The 26,997-nt window shown below is 40.3% G+C and overlaps 4 protein-coding genes across 9 annotated transcripts; 3 read left to right on the plus strand and 1 right to left on the minus strand.

Moving 5' to 3' along the window:
- Positions 1–2,903: 2,903 nt before the first annotated feature.
- On the plus strand, positions 2,904–5,506 carry LOC112175529 (pentatricopeptide repeat-containing protein At5g61990, mitochondrial-like). Of its 2 annotated transcripts, none has more exons than XM_024313205.2 (2): positions 2,904–3,013; positions 3,498–5,506. In XM_024313205.2, exon 2 carries the CDS (start codon positions 3,520–3,522, stop codon positions 5,305–5,307), a length of 1,788 nt encoding a protein of 595 aa, XP_024168973.1. In that variant the 5' UTR covers positions 2,904–3,013; positions 3,498–3,519; the 3' UTR covers positions 5,308–5,506. The 2 variants fall into 2 exon arrangements, with proteins under 2 accessions (XP_024168973.1, XP_024168974.1); XM_024313206.2 differs by having other exon boundaries at positions 2,914–3,013; positions 3,503–5,506.
- A 2,221-nt stretch (positions 5,507–7,727) lies between these two features.
- LOC112176537 (probable cyclic nucleotide-gated ion channel 16) lies at positions 7,728–10,983 on the plus strand. The gene is made up of 6 exons (XM_024314511.2): positions 7,728–8,271; positions 8,394–8,606; positions 8,709–9,022; positions 9,200–9,311; positions 9,541–9,777; positions 9,991–10,983. The coding sequence occupies exons 1-6, from the start codon at positions 7,825–7,827 to the stop codon at positions 10,789–10,791; spliced, it is 2,124 nt and encodes a 707-aa protein (XP_024170279.1). The 5' UTR covers positions 7,728–7,824; the 3' UTR covers positions 10,792–10,983.
- Positions 10,984–11,280: 297 nt separating this feature from the next.
- LOC112176538 (probable apyrase 7) lies at positions 11,281–14,578 on the minus strand. Of its 2 annotated transcripts, none has more exons than XM_024314513.2 (3): positions 14,359–14,578; positions 12,552–13,720; positions 11,281–12,042 (listed from the first exon to the last, which is right to left on the minus strand). In XM_024314513.2, the coding sequence occupies exons 2-3, from the start codon at positions 13,657–13,659 to the stop codon at positions 11,519–11,521; spliced, it is 1,632 nt and encodes a 543-aa protein (XP_024170281.1). In that variant the 5' UTR covers positions 13,660–13,720; positions 14,359–14,578; the 3' UTR covers positions 11,281–11,518. The 2 variants fall into 2 exon arrangements, with proteins under 2 accessions (XP_024170281.1, XP_024170280.1); XM_024314512.2 differs by having other exon boundaries at positions 12,552–13,954.
- A 3,725-nt stretch (positions 14,579–18,303) lies between these two features.
- On the plus strand, positions 18,304–26,812 carry LOC112176536 (protein MODIFIER OF SNC1 1). 4 transcript variants are annotated; one of them, XM_040510694.1, is made up of 12 exons: positions 18,304–18,613; positions 19,582–19,659; positions 19,932–20,006; positions 20,101–20,145; positions 20,250–20,616; positions 21,159–21,261; positions 21,893–21,970; positions 22,064–23,324; positions 23,403–23,673; positions 23,753–24,368; positions 24,429–26,393; positions 26,473–26,812. In XM_040510694.1, exons 2-11 carry the CDS (start codon positions 19,628–19,630, stop codon positions 26,267–26,269), a joined length of 4,689 nt encoding a protein of 1,562 aa, XP_040366628.1. In that variant the 5' UTR covers positions 18,304–18,613; positions 19,582–19,627; the 3' UTR covers positions 26,270–26,393; positions 26,473–26,812. The 4 variants fall into 4 exon arrangements, with proteins under 4 accessions (XP_040366628.1, XP_024170272.1, XP_040366627.1 ...); XM_024314504.2 differs by having other exon boundaries at positions 23,753–26,393; positions 26,470–26,812; XM_040510693.1 differs by having other exon boundaries at positions 19,583–19,659; positions 23,753–26,393.
- Positions 26,813–26,997: the final 185 nt, after the last annotated feature.

The raw sequence follows: 26,997 nt of genomic DNA on the forward strand, positions 1-26,997 counted from the left end.
AAGATCGGAGTTCTTCTTTCCAGGGTTTTTCATTTCCATATTCCATACAAGCACAAGTCAAGTCAATCAAGTTCCAAGTCAAACTATTTGCAAATGATTTCAAATAAAATTATAGGTAAATCTTAAACGCATTCGCCAAATTTGTTCTTGAAAAAATGGATCATGCACCTCAAGTATCAACAATTATACACAACAGTTTCCAATGACCCAGAAAATTGAACATGTTCATAATACAATCAGCTTTTTACATTACACTATCAGAACTCAAAACTCTGTAAAGCAAAGTCAGGATTGGGAATCATTACACAAAATAGAAAAACAATGATTTTTAGAATAAAAAAAAAACACATAATCATCGAGTCAAAGATAAGATCACTCCAAAATAATTCATTTTCATTTCCAGACAAAACCAAATCTACCAATGGAAAAGGAAAAGTCAGATCAAATCGTTCTAGATCTAGATCATGAAGATTCGGTTCATAAATTGAAAACTAATTTCTAAAGTTGAAGATTTCAGTTTCAATTTTCTAAGCAGCCAAACACAAGAGTCAAAGCAGTTTCATAGCATGGGACGGGGAGGGGGTCTGGGAAATGGTGTGCCTATTAGGTGACGGGGAGGGGATCTGGGATTTAGATGAAGAACAGAACTACAGAAGAAGATTGGGAGAGTGGAGAAGAGAGAGAATTGGAGATCGAGGGCTTCCGTCCCCGTTTAGCGATTAGGCTAAAAGGTTAGTGATCAGGTGTGATCATTCTTCTGTATTCCCAACTAAACTATCCAATCAAACTCAGCCAAGTAATATGAAAAAATTAAATATTTAATTTAATTAATTTAAATGGGACGGGACGGGACCAACCGGTATCTTTTGGGTTGATACCGGTACCGGGCCCGTTTTTTCAGGACGGGACGGTCCCAAACAGTAAATTTCAGATTTTAATCCTGACCCGTACCGGCGGATTTCGGGACGGTTTCAGAACGAGACCGGGACTTCAGTTTTGGGTGCCCAGCCCTAGATTTTACTCTTCATCATCATAGGAAAAAAGTTGATCTTTTTAGTTTCATTACTTTTGATGGTGATAGAAACTATTACATTTCACTCAAAGTTTCCAATCCATTGGTGGTTCTTGGGGGCCAGCTCTACAAAGAAACTCACTTTCTCTCTGGTCTTATTGGAGGATTTTACTGTTTAAGTTTGCCAAACAATGTGGTGTTTTAATTGAATAGCCATTACAGATTTATAAAGATTTGTGGTTCATCAAAAATACTATACGACCTGATTTTCATGCCACCAAAATATAAAATCTTTTTCAGCTGTAATCCTTGCATTCTTGCAGATGATAATGTAAAAAACAAATGAAAAGCGTGTAAAAGTTATTGCATGTAAAGTTTCGAATGAGTAGTAGTATAACTTCCAAATGGTGATCATGTAACATATGAATTGTATGCGAGTAAGCAACCATTTCTGTGATTTAGACAATATATACATGATTAAAGAGGAGATACCGTTCATATTCTCCCCCTCTTCACCTCAAATCCAATACCAAAAAAAAAAACATAAAGGAAAAAGCTTAGCAAAAACAAACAGGGAAGACAACCTCCCAAAAACAGAAAAGAAAAAAAACTAAAAGAAATAAAATATAAATGTTGTATTTGAGATATTAGAGGAAACTAATGAAAATTAAAGTTTAGGCATTTGCTCTGAAAATTTTCTCTTAACTAGAGAAAAGCTGCTTAACGAACAGAGACGTGCTCTGTTTTACTTATACTTAGTTACTGGTTTGAGTTTACTTGTAAATCATGTGACTCTACATTTCTACATTTCTACATTTCTACATTTCTACATTTCTTGCATTTTGAGTTACTGGTTTGAATTTACTTGTAAATCATGTGATTCTACATTTCTTGCATTTCGTTTGTCATCCAGTTCATACCGGTTGTTCTCTCCTCACTGTTGGAAGGAGTACGAAATTTCAGCCTCATCATAACCTCAACTCCACATCTTAATACGTTGTAAGCTTCATAAGGTCACCTCAACTCCACATCTTAATACGTTGCAAGCTTCATAAGGTCGCAGGGCACAACATGGGCAAGCCAAAGTATCATGCACATATAGTTATATATACCAAAACTGTATATATAAGGTAGGGACATAAATAATAGATAAACAAGAATATGAGGTAGGGACATAAATAATAGATAAACTACCCAATCAAAAACTGTAGTCTGTTTATTATTTAGCAAAGGGGTCATTTTAAGTTAAAAATACCACCTCTAGTTAGTACCCAGAATCATTCGTGTTAATTTGATATATGTCCAATAACACATCCAATATGTTTTTCCGTTATAACGCTTCTCACCAGACCCATGTGAATTGCACGTCTTCATTTGTGGCATTAGTGTGTGCAAAGTAGTGATTGCGAGAGTGCTGCTTTGATTCATCTTGCTGGATTTACAGCACACACAAAAGTTGTGGAGTATTTTCGAAATAGATTGGATATGGTAAGAAAAATTAGAGGAGGTGACTCAAGTGACGTCAATTGTACACACAAGTGAGCAAAACTACATTTAATGCTTCGCCCTTTTGAAAAATATATAAGACTCACTTTCATAGCAATTTCAATTTTCACATTCGACGACTACCGATTAAAATATTCACTTTTTTTGGACAAGTATAAAATTTGTTTTTTTTTTCCGAGTATAAACTTGTTAGTTAACGGTAAAAGAAACAATTGGGGCGCGAGGGGTTCAGAAAATTCTTCTATGCACCGATAGTGCAAGTGAATAAACATATCTCAGACGTTGATATTTAGAGCCAATCTTTTTTCAAATAATAAAAAAGTGTAATTAATCTTATCTAACCGTATATTTGTATTTGTATTTATACACTGAATACTCCCTCGCCTGTCCCTTAAGTTTTCATTTCTGATCAAAACCTTTTGTCTTCTCTCCTCACAACGGCTCTTTCACCTTGAACCAGCGCCGAGAGCTATCGCCGCCGATCATCAGCCAAAGGCAAGCTTTCTTCTTCTTCTTCTTCCATTCTCATTATCGCACTAAATTTACACACAGTAGCTAGCTATTATTTCTGTTTGTTTAAATTAGAAACCAAACTTTAGCTTCACTTCACTGATTTGGGGCTCTTTCCTTTTCTGTACTCGATTACTCCTCAAGTTCTGATCTTTTTTTTTTTTTTTGAATAACAATTTCTGATCTTTTTGTGTTTATTGTTTTCATTTTCTGCTATGACTAAACTAAAGCGAACAATCACATCAGGATCGTTAAGTAAACCCTAGCATTATCATCTCCTTTGGTAAACCCTAGGACAAGCTTGTTGGTCTAGATCGTCACACATTAGCTGTTTCAGTAATTATTGTTCGATTTAAGCAGACATGAAAACCCTAACTTCACTGATTTGGGGCTATTTCCTTGGCTGGACCAAGTCCCCAAGTTCTAAGTTTTTGTGTGTTTGATTTCTGCTATATATTGCTATGACTAGACTAGAGTGAGGAATCAGAACAATGGCGGCGGACGACGCTGAATTGAAATCCACCACTCTCCTCCCCGATGACCTGGAGCGGCCGCCGGAGGACTTGCAAGAAGTACTCGGAAAGATGTTTACTGAGGAAGCTCTGACCAGCAATACAATCAAGATGGTGGAGGGTTTGTTGAGGGATGGCTTTATGAACATGGGATTGGAGATTGGGGCCAAGGTTCAGGAGACCAATGAGGTGCCCAGGGTTGTCACCGACACTGCGGTCATGGAGCACTACATCAATGCCACCGGAGACAGGACCAAGGATGCTCTCAGAGTGTTCAAGCACATGTTGGTTTCAGGGGTGGAACCGAATGCCTACACATATGCCGTCATCATCAAGGCCCTTGCTGCTGCTGACCTAAAGAAGAACCCCAATTTCATTGTTTATGCCAAGAATTATTTTGTGGAGATGTTGGACAGGGGAATGCAGCCGAATGAGGAGACTTATGAGGCAGTGTTGGAAGGCATTGGCCACACTGAGAATAAGGCCGAGGCTGAGGAGGTGCGCAGGGAGTTTGTGGAGAATGTGAAAGCAAAGGGGTTTGTGCTGGTGCTCCAGAAGGAGGCCGAGGAGAGGGCTAATCCTCCATCATTGAAGTCCGAGATGGATGTGCTTAAGGAACATGTAATGAAGGTGTTTGAGGATGCCACCAGAGACTGTGAAGACGAGAATGCACGAGCAAGATTCAGAGAGATTGGGGAGGACTATGAATCACTGAGCAAATGTGCATTCGACCTTTTTAATGCTTTGGTACGTAAAGGGCTCAATGAGGAAGCCAAAGAGCTCTTTAAGCCTCTGTTGGATACAGCCATACTGCCCGACGAGGCTGTCTTTATCATCGTCATCCTTTTTAGCAGGACCAAGAGTGATGCTCTGAAGGTGTATGAGCATATGTTAGCTTATGGGATCACCCCCAGCTCCTGCACTTACAATTTACTCATCGCGACGCTTTCTCTTGATCCCAATTTCATTGGGCATGCCAAGAAGTATTACCTGGAAATGTTGGATAAAGGTATGAAGCCCTGTTTGAGGACCAGCTTGGCTTTGTTCAACGGCATTGCTTGCCTGGAATCATTGGAGAATGGCGAGGAGTTTCTTGAGCAGGTAAAGCCAAAGGGGGTCTTGCCTGATGTCGGTGAAGGCCATTTCACTGAGCTAATGAAGGCATTGAAGTTGTATGATGATCTCCAAAAGAGAACCTCGGACAAAGATATTCAAGAAGTTATCTGCAGGGTCACATTAGATGGTTTCAAGAACCAGTCATCGAAAATGTTCTATGCTATGGTAGAAGATGGCAATGTAGGCGAGGCAATGGATCTCTTTCAATCAACAGTTGAGAGTCGCATCAATCCCATGGTCATAGTTCACACTGCTGTTATTGAAGCCTACATCAAATGTAACAATAACAAGGGTGCTCTCCAGACCTACCTGGACATGTTAGCTGCTGGACTTGCACCTAACTCCTACATGTACAGTGTTTTGATCAAGGGACTCTCTGTTGATGCCAACTACTTTAAAGATGCTAAGAAATATTTGGTTGAGATGCTGGACAAGGGCATGCATCCAAATGTTGCTACCTACACTGCAGTGTTAGAGGGTTTTGCAAGGCAGGAGGACAAGAAAGCTGAGGAAGAGGGAAAAGAGTTTCTGGAGGTCATGATGGCTAAGGGGTTTGTCCCTGATACCGAGGCTGTGAGGGAGGTGTTAAAGGGCAGACCAACACCTGTAATTAGCAGGGTCATGAGCATTATCCTTTCCAAGTTGGAGTAGTTATGCTTTATCAATGTTATTCTAGCAGCATTAGGATTAGGTTTTTGGCAGGAGCTAGAGAGTGAAAAATTATGTTGTACTAGGTTTGAATATGGGATTTTGTGCTGTTCTCTGTGGTCGCTTCTGAATGTTGACACCGAAGTAGTCTGGTGCTAATTCCATTTGTTTCTGTTTCTCTTATTCTGATGTTTTGCGTTCATATCTTTTCCTTTCTAGATACACTAAATTATTTGCTGCTTGCAGGTTGGGTATGTAGAAATAGATGCAAATATCAAATTGAACAAGATGCTGTACTTGCTTTGCAATAATGGTATATCCAAAAGGAAAAGCAATCTGAGAAGTTGAGCTAGATTCACAATTTGCTCTGTTCCTGTGATTTATGAATTCCTTGTAGTTTGTATTTTTTGTTCTTGGTTCAAGCTTCTCTTCCGTTGCAACTTAACCACCTCATCGTACATGTTTGTGCAATTACGGGAGTGTTACATAACATTATTGGGTTGTTGTCTTCTCCATTGGAGTAGAAAGGAATGCTAGGCCGATTTTGAGAATTCAGAGTGGTTAAAGTAAAAAAAAATTATTTTTTATTTTAAATTGGATAATTGGGCTTCTGTTTCTTGCATTCTTTTGTCTTTCACCTGATGCATATGTCTGTTGACATACCTTTTGGTTTTGCTGCGTATCGCCCTTGCCAACTGATGATTAGACAAATATGTTTCACTGTTTTTGGGTTTTTTACTTCTGATCTCAAATTTTGAGTATGCAATTTGTTATTCCCACTTTTATCCAAAAGACAAGTTTTATGTGTTAACATGGTCTAGAACTGGCAAAAACTTCTTTCGGCATGCTTGCTGGACAGCCAAGAAAACAGAAGGTGTTCAAAGGAAAAGTCATAGAATTACGTCAATTAACCAAATGAGTTTACAACGATCTTGGATGACAGAAGTCACAACGGTTGGAGATTCATTGACGTGCTTTTGATTATTGGATATGTATCAGACTATCAGTTGTTACTTATATTAGCGTAGTCTGTGAAATGTGGTCTGTGATACGGTTTCAGTTTGTCACTCATTTTGTGGACATTTATATTGAGGTAAGAATATACCTTATTAACAGCTCAAATTAAGATGACATGTTGATGAAGAGAACGCCTTCCGTGATTAATTTATTATGGTTTTCAGAGCGATCTTAACTAGCTGCGTCAAGTTGTTTAAGCTAAGTTTTGTGTGATAATGTGTGACGCGAGTACTTTGCATTGGAAGCTTTCTTTCCTTCAAGATCTTTTCCTGCAAAATGGGAAAAGGTTAATCCGTTGATGCACGTACGTGCAAGTTATGAATGATGGACGTCAAGATTTGGCTCATCTGAGTTGTCTCCAGTTTCATAAAGAGCATTGCGGAAACCGGAAAAGCTTATGTGCACAACTCTCTAGATGTTAATGGTACTCCAGTTCTGATTTTGCAGGATATACTCGGCGGAAGAACCGAAGATAGTGAAGAAGGTTTTGGTTTTTGAAGAAAGCAGAAAAAAAAGGCGGCATCAAAGAGCTAAGATATTTGTCAGAGTTCCTGTTAAGTTTTTGATCTGCATGTGAGAAAATTTGACTTGTATTTGAGAAGATGTAGATTTTTGGAACAATATATGTATGCTCCCAACTTTTTCTTGAATTTGAACGACTGTCTTAGTTGACATTATCATTCCATATTCTATACAGCATTTTAAGATAAATGTCCTTACTCTTGTCACTGCCAACTTGATATGATCCATATTTTGCTGGAAAAAATTGTTCATGAAATCCAATATCCATACAAATTGTTTCAACTATTTTCATCCAAAAGTGTTTCCAGTCTAATCCTATGTGCATTAATTATATTGCTTCTGAATATAAGCTTTGTTGCTTAAGATTTTTGTCTTAGTTGATAATTTGCCTGAATAATACAAATTGTTGGAGTGAGCAACGACATTAATTTGGTTTCTGATGAATGCAGATACAATGAGACAATCCTAAAGGGCGTTATCGCAAACAGAGTCTAGCACATAATGCTACCGAGATCACACTAGTGATCAATTTTGGTAGGTTTGTCAACAATATCTCACCTACCACAGAATGTGATCAGCTTATCAAAACTTGATTTGCAGCTAATAATTTTTAACATTTGAATGAGTAGTAGTATGACTATAAAGTGGTGATCATGTAACATGCAAGTAAGGAACAGGTGGCCGCGATCCCAGCAGACCTGAGACCTCGGTAACAAAACCCTAACGGCTTTGCCGTACGTGGTGCTCTCAGCCAGAAACCCTAAAAGAGAAAATTGTCTTTTCATAAGCCATTCAGAACACGTACTTCTAATAATAAAGCACTGGGTTATATTATTATATAGAAGCAATGGCATTTGGCGCGTTTTTTGCGCATATGCAACCAACGGTCACGAAAACCCGAAAGCCATAGCCCTTCACCGGCCTTCCTTCCCCAAACAAATCTAACTCTCTCTCTCTCTCTCTGCTTTGGATGCCCCGAACATGGTGCACAGCTTCCACCCCTATACGGCGGCCTCGGCCCGCTTCCGGCAAATCTCGGTGCCCTTCAACCTGCGCAAGACAAAGCCACGGTGGTCGGAGATCTTGGACCCGGGATCCGAAACAGTGACACGGTGGAACTACATCTTCTTCGTGATCTGCATCATGGGCCTCTTCCTCGATCCCCTTTTCTTCTTCTTACCCCTCATCGGCGGAAAAGCCTGCATGGAGACCGACCTCCAAATCAGCATCTACGTCACCTCAATCCGCACAATCGCCGACTTGTTCTACATCTTCCACATTATCATCAAGTTTCGTATTGCCTTTATTGCCCCTGGCTCTAGGGTTTTCGGCCGCGGCCAGCTAGTTAAGGACCCCTGGGCCATTGCCTCGCGCTACCTCAAAAAGGACTTCTCCATTGACCTAGCCGCCTGTCTACCACTCCCCCAGGTCCTATATTTAAAGACATTCATTCAGTTTTTTCTTTTGTTGAATGTATGACAATGTAATTGATTGATGCATTTGATGAGTACGTAATGTGTTGTTAGTATTGGTTTGTTTTGTTAATGCAGATTATGATTTGGTTTGTGATTCCAGCGACGAGAAACTCGACAGCTGCTTATACTAATCATACACTTTCCTTGATCGTTCTCATTCAATACATCCCCCGATTTATTCAGCTTTTCCCTCTAAACCGGCGGATTGCTAAGAACACTGGTGTTGTGGCCAAGACTGCTTGGTCAGGGGCAGTGTACAATCTTATTCTTTTTGCGCTAACTGCACATGTAACGAGCCTGCATTTCTCTATGCGTCCCAATGAATAGCTCAAACTGAATTAGGCGTATGAAATGATAGTTAACTGTTGTTGTTCCAAATTGTCAGTGCAGATTGTTGGATCTTCGTGGTATGTGTTGTCCATTAAACGGCAGTACGAGTGTTGGAAACAGGAATGTGGCAAGGAACATAATGGGACACATTCTCCATCCTGTAATCTTGAGTTTCTTGATTGTAAAACTACAAATAATCGTGAACGCCAAGCTTGGTTGGAGAAAACAAACGTGAATGAGAACTGCGATGCTATAAATGATGAGGGAAAATTTCAGTTTGGAATGTTTAAAGAGGCATTCAAAAATGACGTCGCTTCTGCACCCTTCGTTAGTAAATATTTCTATTGCCTTTGGTGGGGTATGAGAAATTTATGGTATGTCATTTTGTTATGTTTGAAAACAGTTTAAAGTCCATGCCTTTTTTTTCCTGTTACAAATGATTGCATGTACTAGTTAGTTAGTTACTGAGAGTGGACATATATACATAATATATAGTTGAAATGCAAGCTGTTTCTGCTGATTCATGTGTTAAATCATTTCATGATATGCAGTGCATATGGACAAGATATTGAAGTAAGCACTATGGTTGGTGAAACCTCGTTTTGCATTACCATTGCGTCAATTGGCCTCGTCCAGTTTTCACATCTCATGAGTCAGATTCAGGTATCAGTTGCATTATGAGAAATATGGAACTCATATCATCTATGTTACGTACAGTTGGTTGCATTATTCTATCAGCTGGTTGGTAACTTTTGGCAACATTAATTAGTCACACTTGAAGCAAAAACTAGAGTCCAAGCTAGGGAGTATCGCTTAGTTTCTTATTCCAAATAATTAACTGTACCTTTTCTCTCAGTCCTGACATTGACATATTATTTTCTGATTTCTCAAGACCTTTCTGCAATCTACGACGGCTAGACTTGAAGAGTGGAGGGTCAAAAGAAGAGACACAGAGGAGTGGATGAGGCACCGTCAACTCCCTCCAGAATTGCAAGAACGTGTGCGTCGGTTTGTTCAATATCAGTGGATTGCCACAAGAGGCGTTGATGAAAAATCCATCTTAAATTCCCTGCCTTTGGATATACGACGTCAAATTCAAAGGCATCTATGCCTTGCCCATGTTCGCCGAGTAAGTCTTTGTTGTGTCTTATTATATATTATTCACAGACACTAGCTTCTTGTAAGTCATGGCAATGTCATTCATAGGTTGAATTGATAATTGATGGTCACAATGTCATATATGTAGGCTTAAATGCACAATGCAGCTTGATCAGTCTTATAAGTTGGCATTATTTACTGATTGAAACCTATCGGATTAAAGGGTGGTTAAATTCAATTTCAGGTTCCCTTCTTCGCACAAATGGATGATCAGCTCTTGGACGCCATATGCGAACGCCTCAAGTCATCCTTAAATACCAGAGACACACACATCTTTCGGGAGGGTGCTCCGGTGAGTGAGATGCTTTTCATTGTCAGAGGGCAACTCGAAAGCTCCACGACTGATGGTGGAAGGACAGGATTCTTCAACTCCATCACCCTAAGAGCCGGTGACTTCTGTGGTGAAGAGTTGCTGACATGGGCCTTAATGCCTTCATCCAGTCTAAACCTTCCGGTCTCAACTCGAACTGTGAAGTCCCTCACTGAAGTCGAGGCATTTGCACTCCGAGCTGAAGACCTCAAGTATGTTGCGAGTCAATTTAAGCGCCTTCACAGCAAAAAACTGCAGCACGCATTTAGGTACTACTCCCACCAGTGGAGGACTTGGGGAGCTTGTTATATACAAGTTGCCTGGAGACGATACAAAAAGAGGAAGTTGGCGTTGGATTTGTTCAGGGAGGAGGAGTACTATTACACACATGTTTTGGACCAAGACCCTGACTATAACAATGGATCAACTAGTGGTGCAGACGACGATGACGACGACAACGACGATGAAGGTCCAACTAAGACCTCATCGCTGCGTCGTATGGCAGAGCAATTGCACATTCCACTCGGGCCTGCAATTTTGGCTTCCAAGTTTGCTGCAACCACCAAAAGAGGACTTCGGAAGGTGGCAACACGGCTTGAGCGTGAAACTAGCAGTGCCAAAATGCCCAAAAAGTTGTTTAAGCCGAACGAGCCAGATTTCTCAAAAGATAGTTGAGTGTCGTCGATCCAAATCATTTTTAAGTATCACAGTAAATCTTATAGAGTGATTCCCAGTGAGTTTAACTTAATTAGGATTATTGTGACTTGTAAATAATCGACTATTATGCTACATTCCCATGTGTGTTGTGAATCTAAAATATTGTATCTTGACCACCAACTTTTCTTATATGCAGTGTTGTAACCCCATGTAGCCTACCATTTTCAAAGTTTATTTTTTTTTACCAGTTCTACGACGCAATTCTACCATAAATCAACAAACCCACTTTTAGCAATTGCAATGGTAAAGCTGTATAGGATACAACCACTGAATCACGTAGGTTAGAATTTCCACTCAACCTCTGTGGAACATTAATCCATCTACATCTTGCACTCTCTTCCAAGGATGTAGGGACTAGGGAGCGAGGTACGGGTAAGGAGGGTCACTTGACCTTCTTAACTAGTACAGAGTTATAGGTAAAGATAGTGACACGATACTTGTTTCGTGTTCTGAAATTTTTTGGCTTCAACGTGACCGTTGCACAGCTCATCATGGAGATATAATTCACAATAATACAAAATGATGTGCGAACATAAAATATGCAATGAACTCTCATCCTGCACTTGATTTTTTTCCACACTCATGAGTCGTGAACGAACTGACTCAAATTTGGACCACAAACTATAGGACCTGTTTGATACGATGGTGCACCAACTTCCGGCAATGCATATCATAGGCAGAGCTTCTAATCCATCATCTTTTGTCCTCTTACTGACAAAGAAGCTCTATCCGCAACCTTGCTACCTATCATAGGTAGCTTCACTTTACTAAAGTAGACAATGAATAGAAGACACAGAAGCGAAACCAGTACAAAAATCGGTAAGGATACAACCTTCATACAAAAGTTTGAAATGCTAATTTGAGATCGAGTAGTACTTAGCCATAAATATTCTCCCTCTACCAATGCAGCTCCTAATGTCCAACTAACATCCCCAGGACCAAAAATGATCTCTTTGTCACCAAGACAGAGAGCATCTTCAATGAGTGATGCCATATAAGGCACCCGGAAACAATATTGCCAAGCATAATATCCGTTTTGTGATAGGTTGGTCCATGATCTAGAGCATAACTGCTGGCCTTTCTCCCAAATCTTTGTCAAGGTGGCTCTTGAACTCAAATTTAATTTGTCATAAACAGCAAAGAAACCAGACAAGGCATGAAAGTGGGCTGTGGGATGAGCAACAGCTGTCAAGTTTATTATATCACTGCCTGTGAACATGAGCAGAGAATTAGAAGAGTGATGGGAATCCTTAAACTCCCTTTGATAAGAAGAAAAGGGGAAAATGTCCAAGGAACAGCATCTAATGCATGCTAACTTGCCAAGTCATGCGCATAGAGGTACAGTGATGCAAACAACAACTGAGACCTGTCTTTCAGTCACTCATGCATTTTGCAATCCATTGGTATAACTAATAGCAAGCGGGGAATTTTACTGATATCATTTATATACAAATAACACACTTGGGATTTCTGTTAATCTATTCATGAGCATGTAAAAATTCTAGAGGTTGATTTTGATGTAGAAGTATTTGCTCTTTCAGTACAAAAAAAAAAAAAATTAAATAACTGGGAATTCATAGTAATAGCCTCTTTTTTCTTTTTTGGACACGATATAAACTTTTCTAATTAAATTGCATGAGCAAGAGATGTTTCGAAACAAACAAAAGAAACAATGAACTTCCTCAACAGCTCAGTGGGTGAATAAATATAGTACTTACCCCTATCAGAGCACCTTGCTGAGTCGGGTGTGCTTGAACTCATAGCAGCAGCCCTTGCAAGTCTTCTACATTGCTCCCAGTTTTGTTCTCCAACCAGATACACAGAAGACAATTTAGTTTCCTGCACTTTACTAGTCATATTTTCCTGACCGCCAGCATTTGGCTGAAAGCAACCACTGCAGGTATAATTTTGCACAATATCCGAACTAAGACAAGGGTGTCTGATCTCCAATTTACCAACTCTACTTTCTCTGAGTTGTTCCACGTTGCTGAGCATAACAACCGTCCTATCAAATGCTTCATTCAATCCAAATGCTGGTAACGAGTATGCCAAAATATTATGTTCAACGAAACCAAACTTTGATCTCACCAAGTGTGTGTCTTCTCTTGCATCTTCATTTTCCACAACAACCTGCAATGACGAACCTCCCAAGTCAACAAGTCCCAAAGTGGGCAACCTTGAATGATTCCTAAAGCTACCCATTTTATAGTTTAGAGCCACCCAACCATAATAAGCTTCTTCTTTGCCACTCAACACCCTTATCCAACTCTTTTTATGAAAAAAAGAATGTTGCTTTACAACAGCGTCCACATCATCCAAGACCCGTCTAGCATCTTCCACGGGCAACCTCCTTAATCCAGCAGTAGCTAGAACAAAAATAGGGGTGTCATCATGTCTTTCAACAGGAACCTTATGTTCTGCCCATGTAATTAACGGTTCCAAAGATGCTCTTATTCCTGACAAGTTACCAACAAATTTATCCAAACCAGGTTCAGTTTGCAGGCAGTGATACTTGCAACTTTTCAAAAGCTTACCCTCAGTTGAATTGTCGGGATAAGTATACAATAAAATAGGCAATTCCTTATTACTTTCTTCTACCAGCCACTCATACACATTCACTCGTGTCCCTGTGCTCCCACAATCCACAACCACGGTATAATATGGCCCTTTAGATACACCATGGCCTCTCCCAGATTCGAATGCAAAATAGACACCAAGCAATAGGAGCCCTGTAACTAAAACAAGAATAGTTGTTTTCAATGCCTGTTTGTGTTGAGTAAATCCCATGCTCGAAAGCTTAAGTTTGGAAGGCGATTTAGGTTCCATCTATCAATTACTGCCAAAATGCATCCCAGATCTATTAACAGCTCCTTCACTCTGTCTTCACCTTCAAAGTTCCATCAAAATCCATTTCAAAAGAAAAACTATAAATACCAAGTCATTCAGACGTAGAAAAACAAATAGTCGCCTTAGTACTTGCTTATTGCTAGCAGTACCCCCTACTGTAAGTCAAGTAATAACTCGAATTTGTACCGAAATCCAAAACCCCTTTAATCGAATTGGCCTGATTTATATAAAGTTCCCGATCTCAAGTTGATGAAAGAGACTCAAAACAGGCAAGCTGCAAAAAATCATTTCAGTAAACAACTCCAGATTTATATGACAGACCAAACATACTATTTCCTATAGGTACACAAATACTACAACAGGCGAAACAACAAAGTCAACACCGTGTTTGGTTTCAAATCCCAAATACTAGAAAATCAAATTCCAGAACTAGATTCCTATTCCTATTCCTACATTCTTTTATACCCAACAGGGAACAGACATGCCCAGATGCAATGCTTAACCAAGAACCACTATCAGTATATATTACACTTATCAGAACGAATCGACAAAAGGGTAGGGCTTAAAATGGCTATACAGAAGAAATCAACGTGAATTAAAAGGCATAATCTTTGGAACTGATTCCAACAGATGTAAACCATAGAATGAGAGATACGTGAATGGCGTAAACAAGCTTACCTGATTTTTGTATGAAATCAGCTTCCAGATTCGGCCTGAAGTTGGGTCAGCCCACAATTCAGAACATGAATCCAAGGAGAAGAAGCTCACGCCTCAGACTATTTGGAGTTGAACGGGTCAAGTTCCACCCGCCCGCTGGATATTTGGCTACTCCTATACGCACTTATTACATGAGCAAGAAGGAAGCAAAATTAAATTAATTTAAGAGCAGAATTTTGAAACTTTCATTTCGAGGCCTTTGATTTTGTTGTTGTTTCTTCTTTTAAAAAATTTAATTTTGTAAGGGCATCTAGTTGTTGTTGTAATTTTGTTTTTTCGGCCGTCGGTCGATCGTTGCTCAATGAAGTGTATGTTTAGTGTTTCCATATCTGATCGATGATACTCTTGTGCTGTTAAGGTTATGATTTTGCTATTGTTTGAATCTCACGTTCAAATTAAATTTTTATCGTGTCGTTTGGTTGTATAATGCATTTTTTTTAATAGTAAGGGTAGTTTGGTAATGGACTTTTAATTATCGAATCGAGAAGACTAATGGTTTCAAAAATTTCCCATAACAGATTTATAAGAGTAAATAGAATTTGATACTTCTTTCCAAATCTCTATAAAGAACTAAATATATCTTATTATAAAAGTAAAATGAGAATTGGAATTTGTCTACTCATTTCATTTCATAGCCCCTTTATATAGGGATGACATTACAATGGAAACATCGATTAACATCAATTACAATAATAATAGTAAATGCTAATTGTGATGTGATTGCAAATCTTTGATTCCCTCTTCGTCTGTTTTTTTTACGAAGGTACATAATGTGTTTTTTCTTTAACACTCCCCCTTGTGCCAAGTTAAAGACGAAATAGTGCATGAGTTGTTGCTTCACTAAAAACCTTGCCAAGTAACAATAAAAATCATGTGGGACAAAAAATACACTTTGGTCGAAGGAAAAGAGCATAACGCACCTTTCACATTTGAGGATGACATGTGTGTATTAGACTCCCCCTGACGTCTACATCTCTCCCTGATACTTACATTAATCAAGCGAGCTTGGAAAGTCTTCGCATTCCTATGTTTTTCACATGTTTCTCAAATGTGGCCTTAGGCAATGATTTGGTGAACAAATCTGCCACATTCTCCTCAGATCTTACTTAATTTACTTGAATCTTGAGAATAGCCTGTTGTTGCTGATTATAGAAAAACTTTGGCGATATGTGTTTTGTATTATCACCCTTGATATATCTTATCTTCATCTGTTCGATGCAAGCTGCATTATCTTCATAAATGCAAGTAGGCTCTTCAGTGGTAGAACTCAAACAACTAGTCTCTCGAATATGTCTAATGATAGCTCTTAACCATATACACTCACGAACCACCTCATGTAGAGCAATGATCTCTGAGTGGTTCAAGGAGGTAGCCACAAGTGTTTACTTGGTTGATCTCCAAGATATCGTCGTGTTCCCAATGGTAAATACATAACCAGTTTGGGAACGACCTTCATGTGGGTTAGAGAGGTACCCAGAATCAGCAAAACCAACCAAAACGTCATTTGGCATTTCGATGTAGTGAGTTGCACTTTCGCCATCAACATTTCCTTTAGGCATTGCAGTTCCATCTGCGGTCCCTCTTGTCTCTCTATAGGGAAAGAACAGCCCCAAATCAATGGTTTCTTTTAGGTATCAAATAATGTTTTTGATACCATTTCAGTGACGCTACGTTTGCGCTGAGCTAAATCTAGCTAACAAGTTCACTGAGAATGCAATGTCTGGTCGAGTACATTGGGCTAAGTACAAAAATGTGTCTATTACACTTAGATAGGGAATTTCAGCTCCCAACACCTCTTCATCATCTTCCTTTGGACAAAATGGATCTTTCTTTGCATCCAACATTCGACCGATCATGGGACTAGTAGCATGATGCGCTTTGTCCATGTTAAATTGTCTGAGCATCTTTTGGACATACGCATACTGGTGGATTAGTATTCCACAAACTCGGTGTTCTAGGCCTAGACAGAATCGAGTTTTCTCAAGATACTTCATCTCAAATTCGGATTTCAAGTAGCTCGCAGTTTCTCTTATTTCATCAAGAGTTCCTATTATGTTCATATCATCGACATATACTGTTACAATTGCAAATCCGGAACTTGTTTTCTTTATGAATACGCAGGAGTATAATTCATCGTTCTTATATCCCTTCCCAATCAAGTAGTCACTTAGACGGGTATACCACATCCGCCCGAATTGTTTCAATCTGTAAAGTGAGCGTTTCAACCTAATTGCAAACGCACTCCGTGGTTTAGAGTCACTTGACTTGGGTAATGTAAGGCCATCAGGCATTTTCATAATTATTTTGAATCAAGATCCCCATAGAGATATGCAGTAACCACATCCATGAGCTGCATTTCCAGTTCTTCGGAAACTACTAAGCTAACTAAGTAGCGGAACGTTATAACGTCCATTACCGGAGAGTATGTCTCCTCGTAGTCAATTCTTGGGCGTTGTGAGAAACCTTGCACCACAAGGCGAACCTTGTACCTCAGGACTTTTTTCTTCTCATTACGTTTTCCGACAAAGCACATTTATGTCCTACAGGCTTTACACTTGGTAGGGTTAGCACAACCGGACCAAATACCTGTCTCTTTGCCAGAGAATCTAGTTCTGCTTGGATTGCTTCTTTCCATTTAGGCCAATCTGCTCTTTGTTGACATTCTGCAACAGAGCGTAGTTCGATATCATCGTGCTCTATGATTTCTTGAGCAAAAGTGTATGCAAATACATCATCAATGTGTACTGAAAATCTTTCTATCAACTCATACGAACTCTCATAATCCATTGAGATTTCTTTGTTCTCTTGAATCATTTCAAACATCAGAGCATCCTCCAGTATTGATTCATGACCATAACTATAATCAGAGACAATCTCATGAGAGGAATTCTCTACATTGGTGATTAATGGATCGGTTTGTGCCTTAATCCCCCTCTCATTCCTTGGGTGAGTGTCAATCGAACCAAGTGGCCTCCCACTCTTCCTTTGGGGAGCCACGGCCTCAACCACACCTCCACTAAGTGTGGTTGCAGTGCCTCTATATGCGACACCGTGCCCTTTGTTGGGGACTTCTAACCTTGCAGACACATTTGCAGCTGGTATATGTGATCTCGTCACTTTTGCGATATCAGTAAACGCATCAGGCATCGAATCTGCCACGTTCTGATAATGTATAAAAGTAAAATGAGAATTGAAATTGGTCTACTCATTTCATTTCATAGCCCCTTTATATAGGGATGAAATTACAATGGAAACATCGATTAACATCAATTACAATAATAATAGTAAATGTTGATTGTGATGTGATTGCAAATCCTTGATTCCCTCTTCGTATGTTTCTTTGACGAATGCACATAATGTGATGATGATGAATATGGTGGTAAACAAGTTATCCATAACAATTAAAGGTAAGAAATATATCTCCAATCTATTATGCGTGCCCCAACAATCAATATTATCAAAAGCAAGCTACCTTGTTGTACAATCATCACTGGTAATAGATTTTTTTTTTTTTCAATAAAAGAAAGTAAGAAAATATTGAGATTCTTTAATTTGTGAAATAACATGTTATACGTGTCATTACACAAAACAAACAATCATGGGATGAAACTTCTTGACCTCAATACATTGTCACCAAGTGTGATCCTACATTCCTACCCTTCATGGCTTCATCGAGTACCATACAAAGTAATAGTGCCATACAAAGTAATAGTAGTTACCTTTTTGGTATGAGGATAAGGACATTACACCCTAGTCCCCACAAACAATGACCCTCTAGCCCATCCCACAAATCAACGAGGATTCACAGCCCATTTTGGATTTGGATTTATTGTTCAAAATTTCAACCGAACCCATAAATTCTTTTAGAAAAAAGAAGAAGAAAAAAATAAAAAATTTCAAAATTGCTGTATTAATTTATCGAAGGCTGCAACTCGTAAATCCTCGAACTCATTGGAGCTCTCTCTCTCTCTCTCTCTCTTATTTCTCTCTGCCTCCCACGAGATCCGAAACCCATCACACTCGAAATCCATCGATTTCAACTCGCAGAGATCTCTCTCTCTACCTCAACCTCCTTCGCGAGATCTTCTCAGCCCCCAAAACGCTGCGTTTCGATCGGGTTTTCTTCTTCCTCTCTCCGCCTTCGAAAACCTAAATCAAAACTACTCCCCCCTCTAGGGTTTCCACGGGCCCATTGAAACTTAATCTTCCTCCCCAGGCAAGTATATAGTCTCTTCTGATTTTCGCCGAAAGATTTTTGTTCTTTGATTTGTTATGGTTATATTGGAAGATAAGGATTTGCTACTGTCATTTCTGGCTGAATCGATTCTGAGATGTTCTTGTTCATGTAACGCTTTGGTAGAATTTGTGCTGTAGGATGTCTAGCTCTGGTGTTATATGCATATTAGGTTTATGGTTAGAATGGGTTTTTGTTTTTTGTTATTAATGTGTGGATAGTTAATATATTGGGCTTTCGAAAGAGCAGCACAAGAATGCGTAGCTTTTCAGAAACAAGGGTTCTTCCTTTTGTTTCCGAAAACAGGTCTTTCCATTTAATAGTTTAGCTTTTTTAGAATTCGGAACTGGCTTATGTTTAGTGACTGTAGGTTAGCAATCAATGCTGTAAAAGATGATCAGAATGAAGAAACTCTGAGTTAGTGTTTATATATGACATTAAAAGAATAAAGGCGTGCGTACTGTATATTGCCCTTTTCCCTGCACTGCTGGAAATAAGATAAGAAAGTTAAGAGGGCGAGGAAAGAGAGTATCACGAGGCCACCTTAGTTTGTGATCCGGGCCTGATCATGCCTCGGGAGAGTTTGGTTGAATGAGGGTGAAGTTGGCAAATAGGGAAGTCTTGCGTATGGTGCCGACCTATAAATTCAATGGAAAAAGGTTTAGGAGATAATTTTCTGTTGGCTATGCTTACGTTATAAGCAGCTAAGAGCATGGATCAAGTTCGGATGATAAGTGCATGAACCTGAAGCAGCTAATAACATTTTGGTTTGTTGTTGTTTCTATTGTGCTGCACTTAAGATTTTAGTACAAGGTGGAACATGGATTTTTGAACATTGCTTGTGTTCTTTGTTGCGATAACCTTTCTCGTTTTATGCTTCATCTGATACCTACTATATTGATTGCAATAAGTTAGGCTCATGACGATTTATGTTTTTACTTGTATTTTCAGTTTTTATCAAAATTGTTTGAATGACCTTGCGGCAACAATTGAAACATGACGTCGAGTATGTTGTCTGGGGATCGGAGGTATGTTTTCAATTGCGATTCCTTATCTTAATCTGGCAGCATTTGCTGTATTTCACTAGAAATTGCAGAATTGCTGGTTTAACTAGACTGAATAGTTTGAAAGTCATTGGGAAAAATTCTTATGTAAGGAATTAATTACCTGTACCTGTGTTAGTTGGAGAGTTATTATGTAAGGAAAAATTCTTTTAGTTCACAGGATGTTCCAAAACCACGTAACCACATACATGTCCCCATCTTTAGGTGGTAATCTATTGCCCTCAATACTGTTTCAGGTGGGCTTCTGCCAGAAGAGGTGCAATGACTGTTTTAGGGAAAGTCCCGAAGCCTATAAATTTACCCAGTCAGAGGTATTTGTTTCATGCTAAATTATCCTTACTTTCTGTACTGTGGTCCCTTTTTTGTTCCCTAAAATTCATAATTATTTTCTTTTGGTTATTTAAGGTTAGAAAATCATGGTATGGATCCATCTGTGGAAATTGTTCCCAAGTGAGTTATTTCTCTCTCGCTTTGTCAGCATATAAAATTTCAATGCCACTAGTTGATTACTGGAAAATGATCTCTCTTGTCTATTTTGAATTGTATACTTGTAGGGGCACTCTCAGTTGGGGCAGTAGATCATCATCTGCATCAAATGCATGGGGTACCTCATCACTTTCTCCAAATACTGATGGTGGCACCACTTCACCAAGTTATCTCAGTGGCCACATTTCTTCAGGAAGTGGCACTCGACCGTCAACTGCTGGTAGTGAAAAATCTCATGAACCTGCTGCTAGCGCGTGGGGTCCAAACTCTAGGCCATCATCGGCCTCTGGGGTATTGACATCAAATCAGACGTCACTGGCATCATTGCGCCCTCGCAGTGCAGAACCAAGGCCTGGTAGTTCACAGTTGTCAAGATTTGCTGAACACTCTGAACATCCAGTGGCATGGAATGCTCCTGGGACTGCAGAAAAATTGGTATCTCCTTCCATAATATTTCAAAGTACCAATTTTATTCAATTGATCTTCTATCTGTATTATGAAAAATCTGTATGAACACAGTATGCGGCATTTTACGTGGCACTTTTTTTTGTTACAAAGTTTATGTGGCACTTTGTCTAGAACATTATGTGGCATGTCCTTGTTTCTTTCTTCTCAAACAAAAAAGAAAGAAGAGGGAAAATAAAACGGTTACATTAAATATATATTCTTGCAAAATTCGTTGATGTTACACCTAGCTTAAATCATAGGCAGTTAGGGACTATATAGGTGGGTTCTAGATATATAATTGCGTAGTTGGTGTTAAGTGCAGCTTTAAGAGGAGGAAGTTTATATTGTTAGGGAGTTGAACTGAGGTGGCATATAGAAAATGGTTGGGATTGAGGTTTATCCCTGTATGCTGATCTGATCCCAGCAAAAAACATTTGTAGTTGAATGCCGAATCTGCCGTGTTTACTCTCTTGCTGCTGTGCAGTACATATATGAGTGGTCTGATATTGTTAACCCGCTGTTACGTGCAGGGAGTGACGTCATCAAAGAATGAAGGGTTTTCTCTCACTTCTGGTGACTTTCCGACTCTTGGTTCAGAAAAGGATAATTCTGGAAAGAATGCTGAGTCTCAAGGTATTATGCTTATATCTATTAACTTTACAATTTGATCTTGGAAGACACTATTACTACTACAAAAGCTGTTTAGAAACTCACGTGGTGGTTGAGATGGCATGCCACACATATTACACTATCTCTACGACCATGTTTTTGGCAGTCAGTAGGTTCTCATCAATTGATGTGGTACCGCCGTGTCATTTTTGTAAGAAACAGTTCTTGAGATTTTTACCCCTAGCCACTCTTTGAAATCAGTACGCTTCTGTTTTCTTATCTTTTTTTCCAAATGTGGTGTAGCACGTGTAATGGCTGCTATTGTTTGTTGTTTCAACTGCTATGCATTGCCTGGTACTCCTGTACCTTGCATTTATGGCTTAATTGTGTTGGGAGCAAAATGTTAGTTGCGATAATCCTTGATGTTATGCTGCATTATTAACTGAGAGGTTTGAGTTGTTAGGGGTAGGGAAGAAAGCCAAGGTGTTTTTAATTGGAGGAAAGCCGTGGTCTAGCTTTCTGCTACAGTTAATTATGTATTTTCCTTTCTATGATTTTTCATTCTTTGTCTATGCTGTTTAGGCTTGTGCATTTTGGTTGTTTAGACAGTTTAGTATTTTTTTTTACTGATTGCTTGATTAATCATTTATGATAGATCACAGTGCTTACTCTCGCCCTGGCTCATCTTCTGGTGGTGGAGTGGCAAAAGAGACAACTGGGACTTCTGTAGTTGGTTTGTGTGCATGTTCTTGATTCCTGTGTGATTAAATGTCAATAGTTTTTCGGAATCTTTGGCATATCATTTGTGCTTGTTTTTCTTATTCAGGTGATATCTCTGTAAATGCAAGTGTGAAGAGTGGAACTGGTAATTCATGGAAAAGAGAGAATCCCTCATACAATGAAGATGGAGGTAGACCTGGTATGGAGAAGTGGCAGGGAAATCCCCAGCCTTACCCTGGTGCTAGTGTCCCGCCCCAACATTATGATGCATGGCATGGTGGTCCTGTTCACCCGCAAGGTGGTCCAGTACCTCACCCCCAAGGTGGGGTTTGGTTTAGAGGTCCTCCAGGGGGTCCTCCTTTTGGAGCCCAGGTCCCTCCTGGTGGCTTCCCAATGGAACCATTTCCATATTATCCTCCACAAATTCCAGCTGCTGCTCTTGCGAACCCACAGCCTGTTCCTCCAACTGGAGCAGGACCAAGGGGACACCATCCTAAAAATGGAGAGATGTACAGACCTCATATGCCAGAGGCATATATCCGCCCCGGTATGCCAATTAGACCTGGATTTTACCCTGGTCCTGTGGCCTTTGAGGGATATTATGGTTCACCAATGGGATATTGCAATTCAAATGAACGAGATGTCCCATTTGTGGGAATGCCAGCTGGTCCTCCCGTCTATAACAGGTACCCTAGCCAAAGTGCTCCTGAGCCTGGCAGACCTAGTGGATATGGTCCCACCAGCCAAACAGGGTTACCGGAGAAAATAGCATCTGGTCATCCACATGATACACGTGGACCATACAAAGTTCTTCTGAAGCAGCATGATGGTTGGGATAGAAGAAATGAAGAACAGAGAAGTGAGGTTGCTGTAACAACCAATGCGTCATGTCTTGAGAGTGAGGACCAACCAAGAGCATTGTCATTGGAGAATGATTGGAGATCAGATCGCAGAAAGGAGGGAGAGAGGGATCGAAGGAGTGAAAGACCTGCTTCGCAGAATTCTGACCGAGGAGCTTCTTCTGCTCGTGTCAAAGTCAAATCCCCTGAAAGTTTGGGTAATATGAGGGCAGCTGATGCCATTCCAGTGAAGAAATTGGAAACTGAAGCCTGTGGCACACAAGATATTGCACAAACACTCTCTGCAAAAGACCCCAGTCTGATTCAGAAAATAGAGGGATTAAATGCCAAAGCACGAGTTTCTGATGGACGAGGTGATACTGCATCTGTTTCCATTAGGGAGGAGCAAAGGAAGACATTCCAAGTCAACCCTAAATCTAACAGTTCAGTAAATGAAACAGGTAGTGGCTCGGCCACTGAAATCATAAATTCCTCTCATGAAGTCAGCAGTGGAATTTCTGTCTCCAGGTTGGTTGGTAACTTGTAGGTTTTAACAATGTATCTGGTATATCAAATGATGGAATATATTGATTTACTGATCTACAGGGGACCTGCTCATGGCATGCATGGTAAATCAGATAATCGTGGTAGAGGAAGGTTTAATAACCAAGAAGGCGACGGCTGGGGGAAGAAATCCTTGGTCTCTGAACCAACATCTGTGGTGTCAACTGCAAATTCAAAAGTTCCTTCTAATGTTCATGTGCATGACCACCTTGCGTCCATGGAAGCTACTGAAAAGTCTGGATCTTATCCACAAGGCAGACGTGAAGACGACTCATTGACACCAATGTTTGATCCAAATGATTCTGAGGCACAGGTAATATACACATGGTTTCTATGGTTGCTTGTAATGCATCAGAAGCTTGAGACTTACATTTATTTCCCCGCCTTATCAGCGTGCTAAGATGAAGGAGCTAGCCAAGCAACGTACCAAACAGCTTCAGGAGGAAGAGGAGGAGCGGACAAGAAGGCAGATGGCGAAGGCTCGAGCAAAATTAGAAGAGTTGAACAGACGTACTCAAGTGGTGGACGGTTCAAATCAAAAGTTTGAAAATTCCTCCAGTGGTGATGTCCAGAGTAAACAAGAAGAATCTCAAACTTCTGGTGAACCATTAGTGGCCGGTAGGAAATATGATCCACAAGTCCCAGCTTTCGGTTCTAACCTCAATGCTGTTGAACAGATTAAAGAGTGCATCAGTGTTGAAGTTGCAGAATCAACTGTTCCATCAATTGAGCTACCTTCGGAGAGGCCAAAGAGTGCCTACAAGGAGGAGCCCATTTTCATGCATGATCAACCTGTGCCTTTGCAGCAGCAGGTTACTATTGCTAATACTGCTCATCACAACACTGCTTCCCAGGCTCATGATAACAGTATCTCAAGGCAGAAGCAGGCACCTAAACAAAAGCAGAACACTCGGTTGGAAAAGAAGTCTATTGGGAAGAATACTTCCACTAGTATGACTGACACACCAAATAGCCAGACAGATACAGTGGTTAATGTGTCCTCATCTGGTGGAGTTGGAGCTACTTCAACCGCATTGAGTACTGAGTCAAGCCTGACTGCAAATTCTGGTGGAGTTGGAGCTACTTCAACCGCATTGAGTACTGAGTCAAGCCTGACTGCAAATTCTAGTGCTATACTTGAGTCATCTTCTCATCCAAGAAAGAAAAATAACAGAAGTGGCAAGAACAAGCAGAGAGCAGAGAATTCATCATCTGTGGCTGCTATATCATCATCTATATCAAATGATACAAATCATGCAAACACCACTATAGAAACTGGAAAACCAAATGTACCTAATGTGGATTTAGATCCTAGCTCAGTTCAGTCACAGACCTTTTCTAGGGATGCATATCAGTCGATGGAGCAGCACTTGTCTCTACCAAACGAAGAATCTCAAGGTAGATTAAGTGGCCAGTGGAAACCTCAGCATTCTCGCCGGATGCCTAGGAATTCACAAGCAATCAGGCACTCGGAAAAATTTCAAAGCAGCGATGCTGTTATGTGGGCACCAGTGCGGTCACAGAACAAAACTGATGTAACTGATGATGCCACCCCCAAAACCGAAGCTGAGGCTGTCAGTGCTGTAAAGAGCGACCATCAAGTGCAAAATAATTCAAGAAATAAGAGGGCGGAAATGGAGAGATATGTTCCAAAGCCTGTAGCTAAAGAAATGGCACATCAAGGAAGCACTCAACAAGCAATGGTTTCTGTAGTGCATCAGACTGCAATAAATGAGAACATCAGGGGAGCAGATTCTGGTCCTCCTCAAGGTGTCGAAAATTCTCAACCTAGTGCTGCAGTGGGAAAAGCAGGTTTTGCCATAGAATCCAGGAATGGGAGTAGCAGGCAAAATAAGCAGGTAAAAGCACATGGGTCGTGGCGACAACGGGGATCAACAGAACCAACCAACACGCAAGGTTTCCATGAGGAACCATCATATACTTCAAATGTTGGTCAGAGTGATATTGTCTCAGTGACAGAGCAACCAAAGAATTCTGATGATTGGAATGATGGATGGAACATGCCGGATGAACCCAACACTGTTGTACCAGTCTCTGCATCTATTGCTGTAAAAGAACAGGGAATACCCGGAAGACGAAAGCAGCATCCATTTAAGGGACAAAAAACTGTGGCAAATAATCATGATCATGAGCAAAAGAAAAACTATAGGGGGGATGCTGACAGAATCTACACCAAATCTTCAGCCTCTGAAATGAGTCAAACAGAGTTACCTTCTGCTTCTAAAGAGAATCAAGCTGTTGGGGAACGTGCAATTCCTCATTGGCAGCCCAAATCTCAGGCATTTGCAGCCAATAATCATCGAGGAAACAGGGCTACTGGTCCCCAAGGTGCAGAGCCACTCTCACCAACAACTGACAAAGATACCACTGAACATCTGGCTCAGCATCGACATGATCAATACAAGTCTGAAAGAAACAATGCAGGGGAAGGACAGAACAGGAGGGAGAGGAAAACAACACACAAGGGACGTCCCGGCTCCCCAAGTCATGGTCCTGTCAGCCCAGTCGAACTGGCTCCTCCTAGTATGGATGCTAGACAAGAGCATCAGTTTCAAACGGGGTTTCGAAGGAATGGAAACCAAAACAACCGTTTCAGCAGAGGGCAAGAGTCTCGTGGGGATTGGAATTACTCGGGGCATGATGGTAGGCAGCAAAACCCCCCTGCAAATCGGGACAGGCAGAGGCACAGTTCCCATTTGGAGTACCAGCCAGTTGGGCCATACAACAGCAGTGACAAATTTAACAATTCCGAGGGACCTAGAGAAGGTGCTCAGAATTCAGGTGGTGGAAGGGTCAAGGAAAGAGTCCAGGGTCATTCGAAACGTAGTGGAGGGAATTTCCATGGGCGGCAAAGTGGCACTATTCGAGTAGTGCCGGATATGGAGTAGTGGCTAAAAAATTAAAGGCTAAAGATGAGGTCGTCATTGATGAAACCGCGCTTTCCCACTTTTGCATCATGAGCAGTGGCAGTAGCAGTAGCAGTAGCAGTGGCTTGATCATAACTGTTTCCAGGTATTGTAGTAATATAGATGTGATTGCAACTGTTTATATTTGTTGAGCAGACAAATAAATATTTGTTTGCACTCAGCAGGGCTCATGGCGAAGTTGATGGTGTTGCATTAGTTAGCGTCTTGGAGGTAGTCAGATTGGCACATTTCCTTTTCGATTGAATGAATCTGATGTGAAACATTGTGATTTGGTCATCCTCTGTTTCCTGTGGAACTGTTTATCATTTTATTTGTTTCTATTAGCCTTGTATTTACTTGTAGTGACTCATAATTCCGTTGCTTCTAATATGGAGCAGCAAGGAAATGAAATTAGAGGAAGTCTGGTTCTTTACCTATTCCCTAGTCTCATTACCCGACTGACTGCTTTTCTTTGTGCTCCTTACCTTTGTTGATCAGTAGAATGTAAAGTTTAATTCTTGAGTTCCCGGAAAAATTGCTCAAGGTGTACCGGACTACTGGCAGCAAAAGAAAGCTAAATGCATGAAATGTACATGTGTCGGTCCTGTTTCCTGTTTCATTTGACGCCAGATTCTCTTTTTCTTTGGATCTTAGGATCATAGGGTCATTTAAACAAATTCTCCAAAAAAAGATCGTTATTTTTCCTCAAA

This window comes from Rosa chinensis, chromosome 7 (assembly GCF_002994745.2).
Source record: "Rosa chinensis cultivar Old Blush chromosome 7, RchiOBHm-V2, whole genome shotgun sequence".
In the NCBI taxonomy this organism is placed as follows: domain Eukaryota; kingdom Viridiplantae; phylum Streptophyta; class Magnoliopsida; order Rosales; family Rosaceae; genus Rosa; species Rosa chinensis.

Bases quoted from the DNA above. Each gene is read 5' to 3' on its own strand.
- LOC112175529 (XM_024313205.2), top strand. From the start codon at position 3,520: ATGGCGGCGGACGACGCTGAATTGAAATCCACCACTCTCCTCCCCGAT.
- LOC112176536 (XM_024314504.2), top strand. From the start codon at position 19,628: ATGACGTCGAGTATGTTGTCTGGGGATCGGAG. The intron at 19,660-19,931 runs GTATGTTTTCAA...ATACTGTTTCAG, and splicing joins ATGTTGTCTGGGGATCGGAG to GTGGGCTTCTGCCAGAAGAG. The intron at 23,674-23,752 runs GTAATATACACA...CCGCCTTATCAG, and splicing joins CAAATGATTCTGAGGCACAG to CGTGCTAAGATGAAGGAGCT.
- LOC112176538 (XM_024314513.2), bottom strand. From the start codon at position 13,659: ATGGAACCTAAATCGCCTTCCAAACTTAAGCTTTCGAGCATGGGATTT. The intron at 12,043-12,551 runs GTAAGTACTATA...TCATGTTCACAG, and splicing joins AGCAAGGTGCTCTGATAGGG to GCAGTGATATAATAAACTTG.
- LOC112176537 (XM_024314511.2), top strand. From the start codon at position 7,825: ATGGTGCACAGCTTCCACCCCTATACGGCGGCCTCGGCCCGCTTCCGG. The intron at 8,607-8,708 runs GTAACGAGCCTG...TTGTCAGTGCAG, and splicing joins TTTTTGCGCTAACTGCACAT to ATTGTTGGATCTTCGTGGTA. The intron at 9,023-9,199 runs GTATGTCATTTT...CATGATATGCAG, and splicing joins TGGGGTATGAGAAATTTATG to TGCATATGGACAAGATATTG.